This window comes from Perca flavescens, chromosome 4 (assembly GCF_004354835.1).
Source record: "Perca flavescens isolate YP-PL-M2 chromosome 4, PFLA_1.0, whole genome shotgun sequence".
Classification (NCBI taxonomy): Eukaryota; Metazoa; Chordata; class Actinopteri; order Perciformes; family Percidae; genus Perca; species Perca flavescens.
This window is the reverse complement of record NC_041334.1, coordinates 38679466-38690582: the sequence shown is the minus strand read 5'-3', so window position 1 is coordinate 38690582 and position 11117 is coordinate 38679466. Positions and strand designations below refer to the sequence as shown.

The following is an 11117-nucleotide window of genomic DNA, read 5'->3' as shown; positions in this document are numbered from 1 at the left end:
AAGTGAGATGTCTCACTCTGTAGCTAAAACAGAGAGCTCAACACACAGGGTGAAAAGAGGAGCTGCATCAATGTGTAGTACCACAAAAATATGGTGTTTTTTGAAAATCAAACCATGTAAACCTATTCTGATACAACCTCTAAATACAATCACGAAGCTGAAAATGAGGATAATAGGAGTACTTTAAAGTATGGTAAAGAATGGTAAAGAACGGTTGAAATAAACTAGTTCATACGTTATGTTGTCCAACCACATCTGAAGTTCCGACCAACCACAGTTAAAGTCGGGTGACAAGCCTTTCGTCATAGAGAGGTGGTGAGACAAGATAACAGAGAGCAGTCGCTCCTCTAAGACATTTATGGTGTTTCACTGTTTGTAGACACGAAGAATCCCAAAGTAGTTGTGTGAAGAATGAAAAGATAAGTTTAAATTTGTATTTCATGTCTGCACATCTGATCAATTGCTCCGTGAATCACACACATGCTTCTCAGGTTGTTGGCTTTGGAGAGTTACAGAAATTGTCCATTGGGATCTCCTTCCCCCCTATTTAAACCTAAACCAAACCTTAACCCTAGTCTGGCATTGCCAGACCTCCCTCCACAGCGCTGCATAGTCATGAAAATAAAAAGGAAATGCATTTGAATGAGAAGGTGTGTCCAAACTTTTGGCCTGTACTGTACTGTAATGTAATTTAAAAAAAATAATAACTAATTATTGATTTTCAGAGCCTATTTTGCCGTCAATACTGCCGACGTTGTCTTTGCTGTAATCAGATCAGTATATATTTATGTTTATGAGAAACATCCATGTGTCCAGACAAGGCTAGCAGCAGCAGCAGACACCTTTCTGGTGGGTAAAGACATAGAAAAATCCACGCAACTGACACGCAACTGACACGCAACTGACACGCAACTGACACGCCACGCTCACACCACACAGCCAGTGCGTAGGAGGCCTTAGGGCCACCTGCTGGGACTTCAGAAGGATGTATTGTTGTGGATGTCACACTTCCAACCGCCCCATTCCTTCCCTCAGTGGCAGAAGTATTACTGTGCATCTAGTTGTAGTAAATTAAGCTATTTTAAATACTGTAATAAAAAAAAGGAATAATATATATGTATTTTAACAGATGTTCTCATCTTTCTCAGTGAGTTTTATGCCGTTTAAAAAATAAAAAAAAAAAAAAAAAAACGCTGTATTTAAAATAAAATAACGGGGGAAAAAAAAACTGCAGATGTCTAAATGTTTTATAAAAGATAAGTATAAGATTTTGTATAAGATGTGATATTTTGTGTGATTTGTCTACACTGAAATTGAATGTTCTGTGACTGCCATCAGGCATGAAAGTCATTGAATAATTGATTAATTAATTAATTATTGAGGAAACTATTAAAGATTCTGGCACACACTCACCTGGCCAATGTCTTTTTTTTTTTTTTCTCTCTGGCTACTTAAGTGGTAAATTATGATGGTACTGTATGATGTACTTCTTGGAGGATACAGTATAAAGGCTGATGTACAATAACATAGATGAACAGAAGATGGTGCTGTCGGTCACCTTAGTAAGTTGATGCTAAAGAGAGTACAAAATGTAAAGCAGCACCAATATTTTAAACTTTAAGTAGTAAGTAAAAGTCCCCAATTGAAAATGTTACTTAGGTAAAAGTATGAAAGTATCATGAGGAAAATGGAATTCAAGTAGGCCTATTAAAGCTTGGTCCATAACTTTGTCATACTAATGAACGTCTGTTACATTCAAGCTACTAAATGAGTTGCTACAAACAGGGTGTGACCTACAGGGGAGCTAGGGGGAGCTCATCTCCCCTTAATACGACACGGACTCGCCTGAAAACGTGATTTGTGAAAAAAATTTGGGGGCGGGTCTCTAAATATATGAACAGCGTGTTATTTTGACGTGCAATTTCAGTTTTGTGAAATGTAATCATTATGGATTATTACGTGTAAAATTGCAAAAATATCATTCATTCATGCATGACGGCGATGTAAACCTAATTCACTTCAACATCAAGTCTCCTTAAGTCCATCCTAACCCCTCTTGCTCCTCTCTCCCGTTAAATCGGAACAGCCAGCAGTGGCGAGACTGGAAGAGCCGATATACATGGCTGTTTGTTAACCCTTGTGTCGTCTTTAACCCTTGAGAGAGAGATCTATTGATTGATGCTAGATAGCTGACAGTATAATGCCTTTGTATCTTGAGTACACACTTAGCCATTGGCTGCATCCTTTGGTTTAATTCAGAATAGATGCAAGTAACAGCTGCATGTTTTTCACACCACCTTTTCACATTTTAATATTTTATTAAAATTTATTTTAAGGCTGGAGGCAATTCCAGGTGCAACTCTCAATGCACTTTTGTTTGCAGAGTAAAAAGATGTTTAAGACTGTTTCCCTGCAGGGAGATCAGGAGCTAAAACCTAAGTGTTGCTCCCCCAAAAGGCCTCAGGCGATACTGTAACTACAGTCTGCACACACTGTGGACACACAGCACTCGTTTCAAATGCCAACACACTGCTGGCACAACGGTTAAGGATGGAAGATTGGGGTGCATCGTCTAGGCCTTATTGAACAGATGAATGATGGTATTCTTCGGTAGCCTGAGTAACTTTAACCGTTGTTCATGTGAAATCTCAAAGACAGCCTGATGCTTTGTTTATAGACTATTTGTGGCTGGCTGTTTGCTGTTTGACCTATCAATTCCTGTCGATAAAGTATAAATCCTGTATAGTGCATACACTTGTAGCTGTTATGTATCTATCTAAGTCGCAAGCTCACGAAAAGTGGGCTCCCCCAAAGGCCACGGTACAATTCAAACACTGGCTACAAAGCTAATTAACACTATCAGCTCCACACAACTCTCTCTGGATTTCTCGGTATGACTTCTATGTTCAGAAGATTTGGTCGGCCGGGGACTTTCGCGCGCAGAAACTCAAGTGAACATAATTAGTGGGGGTGCACGATTCAGAAAATGTAATGATTCGATTCAATATTGATTTTTGATTCAAAAACGATTCTCGATTAAAAAAAAAAAAACGATTCACGGGTGCCCGGATAGCTCAGTTGGTAGAGGGGGAATCACTTTTTTTTTCTCTTTTTCATCAAACCAGTTTTTGCAAGTTCCCACAATTTTATCGCATAAAACTGCATAAATATCCCGCATATTCCATCTCATTTTTTAAGAAAACGTGCCGCAACAATCATCAAAAAACTCCGCATTTTTCTGGAAGGACTGATTAAAGGGTGAAAATGCCCAAAAACATAATCTTAAAAAAAAAAGAATACGAGTCCCACTATGTAAATGTAGTTACTTTTCCCATATGATTGCAGAAGACATACAATGAAAAAAATAAAAAAAATTAATTGTTTTTGAATCGGTAGAGCTTGAATCGCGATACGAATGTGAATCAATTTTTTTTTGCACACCCCTAATAATGATCTCTTCTGAAGAGTCCATCATGGTTTTTTTAATCCTCCGTGTCCTCCTTGGCTACTAGCAACTGTGTGAAGAAGCAGGGCTCACTTCGAGTTCCTCATGGGGGTGACAGAAACTACGTTATCGCTTTCAAAGTAAAAGGGCTCAATGCAGAAAAATCCTCACATTTTAGAAACTGGAAACGATCCAAACAGTTCTGTCAATCAACTAAATGTTTAATCTGCTAGTCATTTCAGCTGGCCTATTGTTGGGTAATTTCATTTATAATAAAACATTGGATTTTATAAACTAGCCTACATGTGTTTAATTGTGCAAAAGTCTTAATTTTTAAAGTAACTAACTAGGGGCCGGATAGGACCAAATTAGCTATTTGCTTCTGCCTGCTCCTTCTTGAACTAATCCTTTTTATTTTTTTGTTAAATTCTGATTGTTTGTGTTTTATTTTGTGATTTTTATTTTGTTTTCTTTTGCAACATTGTTGATTGTTCGAGATAAATAATAAAATGAAATGAAATGAACTGTATTGGAGTTAAAAAGTACAGTATTTCTATCTGAAATGTAGCCGAGTAGAAGTAAAAAGTGGTATGGAAAGAAAAGACACAAGTAAAGGTAACTAAAATTTGTACTTAAATACAGTACTTGAGTAAATGTACTTAGTTACATTCCGCCAATGGCTGTTTGTACAGTGCTGTATTGGTAGGCTGCTTCTATTTGTCAAAACGACCTGAGTAGCCTCAGGCCCAAGCCCTAATCTTCATTCACCAGTGATAAACTGATCTGAAAGCAGCCAAAAAGTGGGCGCTACCTCGGCAGACGAGCCAATCAGCGCCACGTCCGCCAACAGGACGGCTGACTCGTGAGACTTCGTTGGCAGTGTGTGTAGTTGAGTGTCTCGGTGTAAACGAGCAGCTGTTTGGCGTCTGCAGCGAGAAGTAGAGCCATGAAGCTTCTGGACGAGCGGATCTGCTCGCTGTTTAAGCGCCACTGGCGGCAGACCCTCACCTACTGGAGCGTGTTCTTCAGCTTCGGCCTGTGCATCGCCTTCCTGGGACCCACCGTGCTGGACCTGAGGTGTCAGACCCAGTCCACGCTGCAGCAGATCACCTGGGTCTTCTTCTCCCAGCAGTTCTTCCTGTTGGTGGGCAGCAGCCTGGGAGGACTCTTCAAGAAAACGTGAGTGGGTTAAGTGAGCACTGAGTGGGGAAGTGCCAGAAATGGGGCAGTAGGCTAGTTAGTCTGCCAAAAAAGTGATTGCCCTGACTGTATTCTAAATTTGACTGGCAAATCTGCACCATTCAAATGACAGTCGGTTGTTTGAGTGTTGTGTGTGCAGCAGCCAGTAAACTGTGACCAGGAGTGGGAATGGGACTGTGTGAAGGTGGTTTTCTATATCTTATCTTAGCTTTGGGACTGAAAATATCCCTACATTGTCACATATCAGTTTCATGTTAGATACTGATCCATTTCACATCCATTTTAATTTTAGTGTGCCATCTGCAGGCTCTGTTAGATGGGTAATTGGGCTCTTTTCTTATCATCTAGTCTCTTTCCTGTCCCTATATAAAAAGACTGAAGTGTCTACAGCCATGCTAGCGGCTCTGTGAGGCTGTGCTTTGTTTATAATCTTAGTTTAGCATGGTAGCATGCTTTGCTAATAAGTAATCAACTCAAAGGGCAACTAATGCTATTGTTTTTTTAGGAATGTGGTCATCTGATGTTGGTGCTGGATAAATAGTCAGGGGATCCCAAAAGTTATTACAATTCATACGTATGTGGGATGAAATGTGTGTAGTAAAAGTCATGGCAGTCAATCAAATCGCTATTGAGACATATTACTCAAAATAATACATGTCAACTGAATAGAGTTCAACAATGTGGTCCCGGAAGTGAAAATCCAATTAATTTTCTCTATGAGAAACTTCATCATTAGCTATAAAGTCTGAATCCTCCACGGTCGACTGACCACATCTACAAGGCTGTAAAACCTTCATGTTCCTGTAGAAGTCTGTATGAAATCAGCCTTGTTTTATTCACTGATGTCATGGAGAAGTACTACACTACCCACAATCCTAAGCGTAAAAAGCAATGTTTCTGATTGGTGGTACCATGGAAATGTTTAGCGAACCTGCAAACGGTTAGTGAGCTGCTACCACTGAAGTCTATGATCGTTTAAAGTTAAAGCTTAAAGTCTTGTACTTTTTTGCCTTTTTATTATTCAATTTTCCAAATGTTTTTTGCACCGAATCAACTGGTTTATGGCCCCGATAAATCTTATAGCAGGTTGGCTCGGTTCCAGGCTTAAAACTCTAAACGCATATTCGGAAACATCAATGGAGCAATTAAATGGGCAAAAATCACTTCCAGAACCGGAGCCGTTAAAAAAGTGTTTGATCAGGCCCGCATATCAATTTTGGTTCACAAAACATTTTGGCCCACCTACTTTTTGTCACTTTTTCCAACATTTTTGTCACTTTTTCCAACATTCTTGGGCGCTTCTTTTCTATAATGGCTGAGGAACTTTCTCCTGACTTCTTTAGGACTTTATGTGGACCAAACTGTAAGTGAGAAGACTAATATGACACATGCAATAATACAGTCAAATATATTTTACTTTTTTGATTAAATAAAAGGCCCCTGGTATGATTCTTGTTTCCCAGTGTGGCCCTTTAGTAAAGTTGAGTTTGACACCCATGAAATAGATGGAATAGAAAGTCAGCAGAACTCATCATCTGGGGACCATGAATGACTGTAACAATGTTTGCCAATCCATCAGGTAGATGTTGAGATCTTTCATAGAATAATTAAAAATGTTGACCTTCTGTTTGTGCTAGAGGAAAAGTCAAGCTGTCACCCAAGTCCCGAGGGTTCATCCTCTGGGGCCAGTTGTTCAAAACATTTAATCTGGATAAAAATTATCCGGATTTGGAAATCCCATTTTTTGCTATCCAGGATCAGGTAATCCGTTTTACTTTTATGCCGGTTTTTCAAAGCAACATTGGATTGGATCACCCTTATCCAGATAGACAGTTTTCAAGATTACCAAATCCGGATTACCAGTGCTCTAAAGGGGACAACATATCACAATGTGGGCTACCAGCTATGTAAAGAACAGGTAGGAGAGCCAACATGGGCTCACTGTAAGTTTTTCTTATTTTGAGACAAAACACAAAAACAGCAACCATCCACTTCCATTCATAATTTCTTTTATGACCCCTTATCTGAGTTACAACAAATACAGTTACAGGTACAAAAAATTACACCCATGCTAATGTTGACTAAAAAGAAGAATAAAAAAATCATCTTTTGGAAATTGATCTTAATGCCTGAATTAAAAAAAAATGGGGAAAAATCCAACCTTTAAGGACACCAATTGTTTTTGTGAATGAATAATGTATCGTAAATAAATAAAATGTTGTTCCTTAAAATACAGGGGGCATAAGTAGGTACACCCCTATGTTAAATTCCCATAGAGGCAGGCAGACTTTTATTTTTAAAGGCATTTCATGGATTCAGGATACTATGCATCCTGATAAAGTTCTCTTGGCCTTTGGAATTAAAATAGCACCCCCCCCATACCCCCACATCATCACATACCCTTCACCATACCCCCCACATCATCACATACCCTTCACCATACCTAGAGATCGGCATGGTTTTATGTCAGTTAGCCTAACAGCTGGTTTGATTTGCATTGAGAGATGATTTTATGGAAAGTACCCCATGCCAATCTCTAGGTATGGTGAAGGGTATGTGATGATGTGGGGGTATGGTGAAGGGTATGTGATGATGTGGGGGTATGGTGAAGGGTATGTGATGATATGGGGTGGGGGGGTATGGTGAATATCAGAATGCATAGTATCCTGGATCCATGACATAACTGGCCTTTAAAAATAAAAGTCTGCCTGCCTCTTATGCCCCCTGTATTTTAAGGAAGTACATTTATTTATTTACGATACATTATTCATTCACAAAGAAAATTGGTGTCCTTAAAGACTGGATTTTTCCTCATTTTTTTTAATTAAGGCATTAAGATCAATGACTGTAAAAACCAATATACATTAACAAATACATTGTGGATATTTTGAAAATGTCTTAAAAAAAGGTTAAATGTCCAATAGGTAACAAAATAAAGAATGTTCAGGGTTCTTCTTCATCTGAGGAGGAGAGACCAGCATCTCCAAGCCCTGCTTTTAGGAGGCGGATCTGAAGTTTTGCTTTGGTTTGCTGCAGATTTGTCAGCTTGATTAGTTCCTCTGCCAGGAGTATCTGTGCAGATACACTAAATGATACAAATGTATTATTTGACCAATTTTAAAGTTTTACTACATTTTCTTCCTGGAATCCACCTTGAAATCCTACCCCCTGTTGGGATCAGGATAATCCTGTTTTTTTTGGATCAAAGTTATCCAAATCCTACTGACAATTATGGATTGTATGTACACACTTTCATGGTAATCCATGCAATAGTTGTTAAAATATTCTAATCTTGATCAAAGTGGTAGACCGACAGATTATTACTGCCACTACTGATTACATGCACTCTACATTATAATGTTGGTCCCTTATATCACATGCTCTGGGTGAAATGTCCCTAGTTATCTAAGACAAGGTTGAAAGGAGAGTGGAAAGTTGGCAGAAAATAAGGAGACTACAAGGTAAATATAATGTAGAGGTGTGATAAATAAAAGATAATGGAGCAGCAGACCATCAAGGTGACTTTACTGCATCAAAACAAGATGGAAACTCCTTCTTCAATGGCTTCAATTTTCCATCACATGGTACCTGCTCGAGTGTACTCGCCTTTTTTGGTTTTCCATTACGATAAAAAGTCCCTGGTACCTGCCAACAGGTACTTTATTTACTATCACTCAAGCGAGCTGAGGCAATACCAAAAGGTGACGTGAAAACCTGCAGACTGTTGATTGGTCGGAGATCAATCGTCACTAATCACTGCGTCATCATTGCTATAGCGACAGACGGGGGTGTCCTGAACAAACCTGCCATTTTTAAATAGTTTAGCCAGCGTTGTGATTTTTTTGGCTGCCTCCAGCTTATTTAGAAACTAAATGTGTCTTCTGGCAAACAGCCACATGCCGAGAATCAAAAACGACACAAATTCGACGTTCTGTGTGTGTGTGTGTGTGTGTCGCGTTAGGTCACGGCAGTTTCGTGCAGCGTCGCTATGACGACCAGCCAATCTGGAATGGAAAAAGGAGGACGGGGCACCTTGGCCGAGTCTAGCCGAGCTGAGTCGAGCGTGTACCATGTAGTGGAATAACGCTATGGATGGACATCTTAAGCTGCATACTTGCAGCTGGTCTTGCTTAATACTGGACCAGTTTTTAAGATTTTTGTTCCCATAAGACACAAACTCATAGGAAAAAAGGGTCCAGTTTGAAAAGACCTGAATAGAGATGATCCGGTATCGGCTCCGATACTGCCTAAAATGCTGGTATCGGTATCGGGAAGTACTGGAGTTTGTGCACCGATCCGATACCACGTAAAGAAGCCCTAAAGAAAATCTACGTTAAAGTAGATGATTTATGATCTTTTTCCGTTATAACTGACTGGATAATAAAAGAAAATTCTACGACATTCATTGTTTGTGTTTGTTCATGTTTCACAAAGAGTTTAACCTGAGCCAGACCGACAGCAAAGATATAAATCGTATCACATCCATACAGGGATAGTAGTATACAGCTGTTAAAACATAATGAAATATATGACACACTGGTATCGGATCGGTACTCGGTATCAGCCGATACGCAAGTTCAAGTATTAGAATCGGTATCGGGAAGCAAAAAACGGTATCGGGCCATCTCTAGACCTGAAGTTACCCTTTAAGAAAATATATAATGATTCAAACTTAAAGCCTTAAACTTCTCAACGAGTGAGTCTGAATGTTTTGGGTGTGTTGTCTTTTCTTTCTGTGTCTTCTCCAGACTCCAGTCCTCCCTGTCGGCCCTGTTCTCCTGCACTCTCATCATCTCGCTCGTGTTCGCCATCATACCGCTATGTAACCACGTGATACTGCTGGCTGTTGCCATGGCGATTGCTGGCTTAGCCATGGGGGTGATTGACACCATTGCCAACCTCCAGCTGGTGAAGCTGTTTCAGAAGGACTCCGCCCTCTTCCTGCAGGTGTGTGTGTGTGTGTGTGTGTGTGTGTGTGTGTGTGTGTGTGTGTGTGTGTGTGTGTGTGTGTGTGTGTGTGTGTGTGTGTGTGTGTGTGTGTGTGTGTGTGTGTGTGTGTGTGTGTGTGTGTGTGTGTGTGTGTGTGTGTGTGTGTGATGCAATAACATAATTTAGTTCCTTCTGGTTAATAGACTTTATTGATGAAGTAAAGAAATTGTAGAAATTTGAACCTGCAATTATCAATATTTTGACATGACCAATTGGTCACACAACATAGTCAGTCAGACTGCAAAGGATTAGCATATTACTTAGCCAAAAAATTTGAACATCAACAATTTCTCAGTCCCTCCCTCCCCCCCCTTTTCTGCTAAAGCCCAAAATGGTCTCCTAAGCCCCTCCCCCCACAAGGGAGAATGAATGGGTGTGCATGAGCAGTGATGACACGCTGTTAATTTAATTACCTGCTTCATGTAGTTCTACTGGAACATAGGGTCAGTTTCAGCAGATATGACAGAAAGGTAGTTTTATAAGTCTTACCTACTGCACCTTTTAATATTACAGAATGTTAATTTGCCCAATTACTTTTGGTACCCTGAACTGTGGGGTCTATGCATAAAAATGGTTAATTCTATACCCTTAAATCAAAAGCCGAATGTCTGCACTCAGCATATTCTAATTGTTTTGTTTCAAATCCATTGTGGTGTAGTCAAAATAACAAAAATGTTGTCACTGTCCAAATAATTATGAAGGTGACAGTATAATCATAGGGAGATTTATGTTCACGTCTGGCCATAGGCCTTGCATTTCTTCATAGGCCTCGGAGCACTAGTGAGTCCCCTGGTGGCTTATCCTTTTCTGGCAAACGACTCCTGTGTCCTGGGCGCCAACTGGACCGCCAACTCCTCCTCTCCCTCGGACCTACAGCACCTCCGCGAAAGCCTGGCCGGGCACGGAGCAGCCATACGCAACATCTCCCAGTATCCTCTGCACACAGAGGGTGAAGTCATCACCAGGGTGTCGTATGCTTTCTGGATCATGGCTCTTATCAATGTGAGTTCATGTCAATATTAGTCTCGCATTGCCAGACAGGTCTGGCTCCACCACAGATACATGCTGGGATAGGAGAGAAAAAAAAACCCTCTGGGTTGTTTGCATTTTTTTTAAACCGATCGCAATCGTCTTGGCTGGCTGAAGTCTCGGGAGGGAACTTGTTTTAGTGAAACATCTGCTGTGGCTGGAAACTCTCCGTTTACACTCTGGGTGTGAGGTAATGATTAATGGTTTATAATACAGTCAAACAAGGGCACTTTTTTTGTAACATTAGAGATCCCATGGCATGTAAATTTCTCGTCCCTCCAACTACAGACACAGAAATGGTACATCCTAAGGAAAGCTCATTGTGGGACTGGCTCTAGTGGCTGTAATTCTGCACCAAGGCTGAATTTCAGGAAAGAGACTTCAGATACAGTATTAGGGGACCACTAAGGTCTATATAAAAGAGACTTCAGATACAGTATTAGGGGACCACTAA

The 11117-nt window shown here is 40.2% G+C and overlaps 1 protein-coding gene across 2 annotated transcripts in view; it reads left to right on the top strand.

The window, feature by feature from the left end:
- The first annotated feature begins 4216 nt into the window (after window positions 1-4216).
- The window catches only part of mfsd4aa (major facilitator superfamily domain containing 4Aa), a 23302-nt gene continuing 16401 nt past the window's right edge, over window positions 4217-11117 (top strand). For both annotated transcript variants that reach the window (XM_028576368.1, XM_028576367.1), the window contains exons 1-3: window positions 4217-4624; window positions 9394-9592; window positions 10382-10636. In XM_028576368.1, the coding sequence (XP_028432169.1) occupies window positions 4392-4624; window positions 9394-9592; window positions 10382-10636 (687 nt within the window). In that variant the 5' untranslated portion in view covers window positions 4217-4391. The remainder of the gene's footprint in view (window positions 4625-9393; window positions 9593-10381; window positions 10637-11117) is intronic.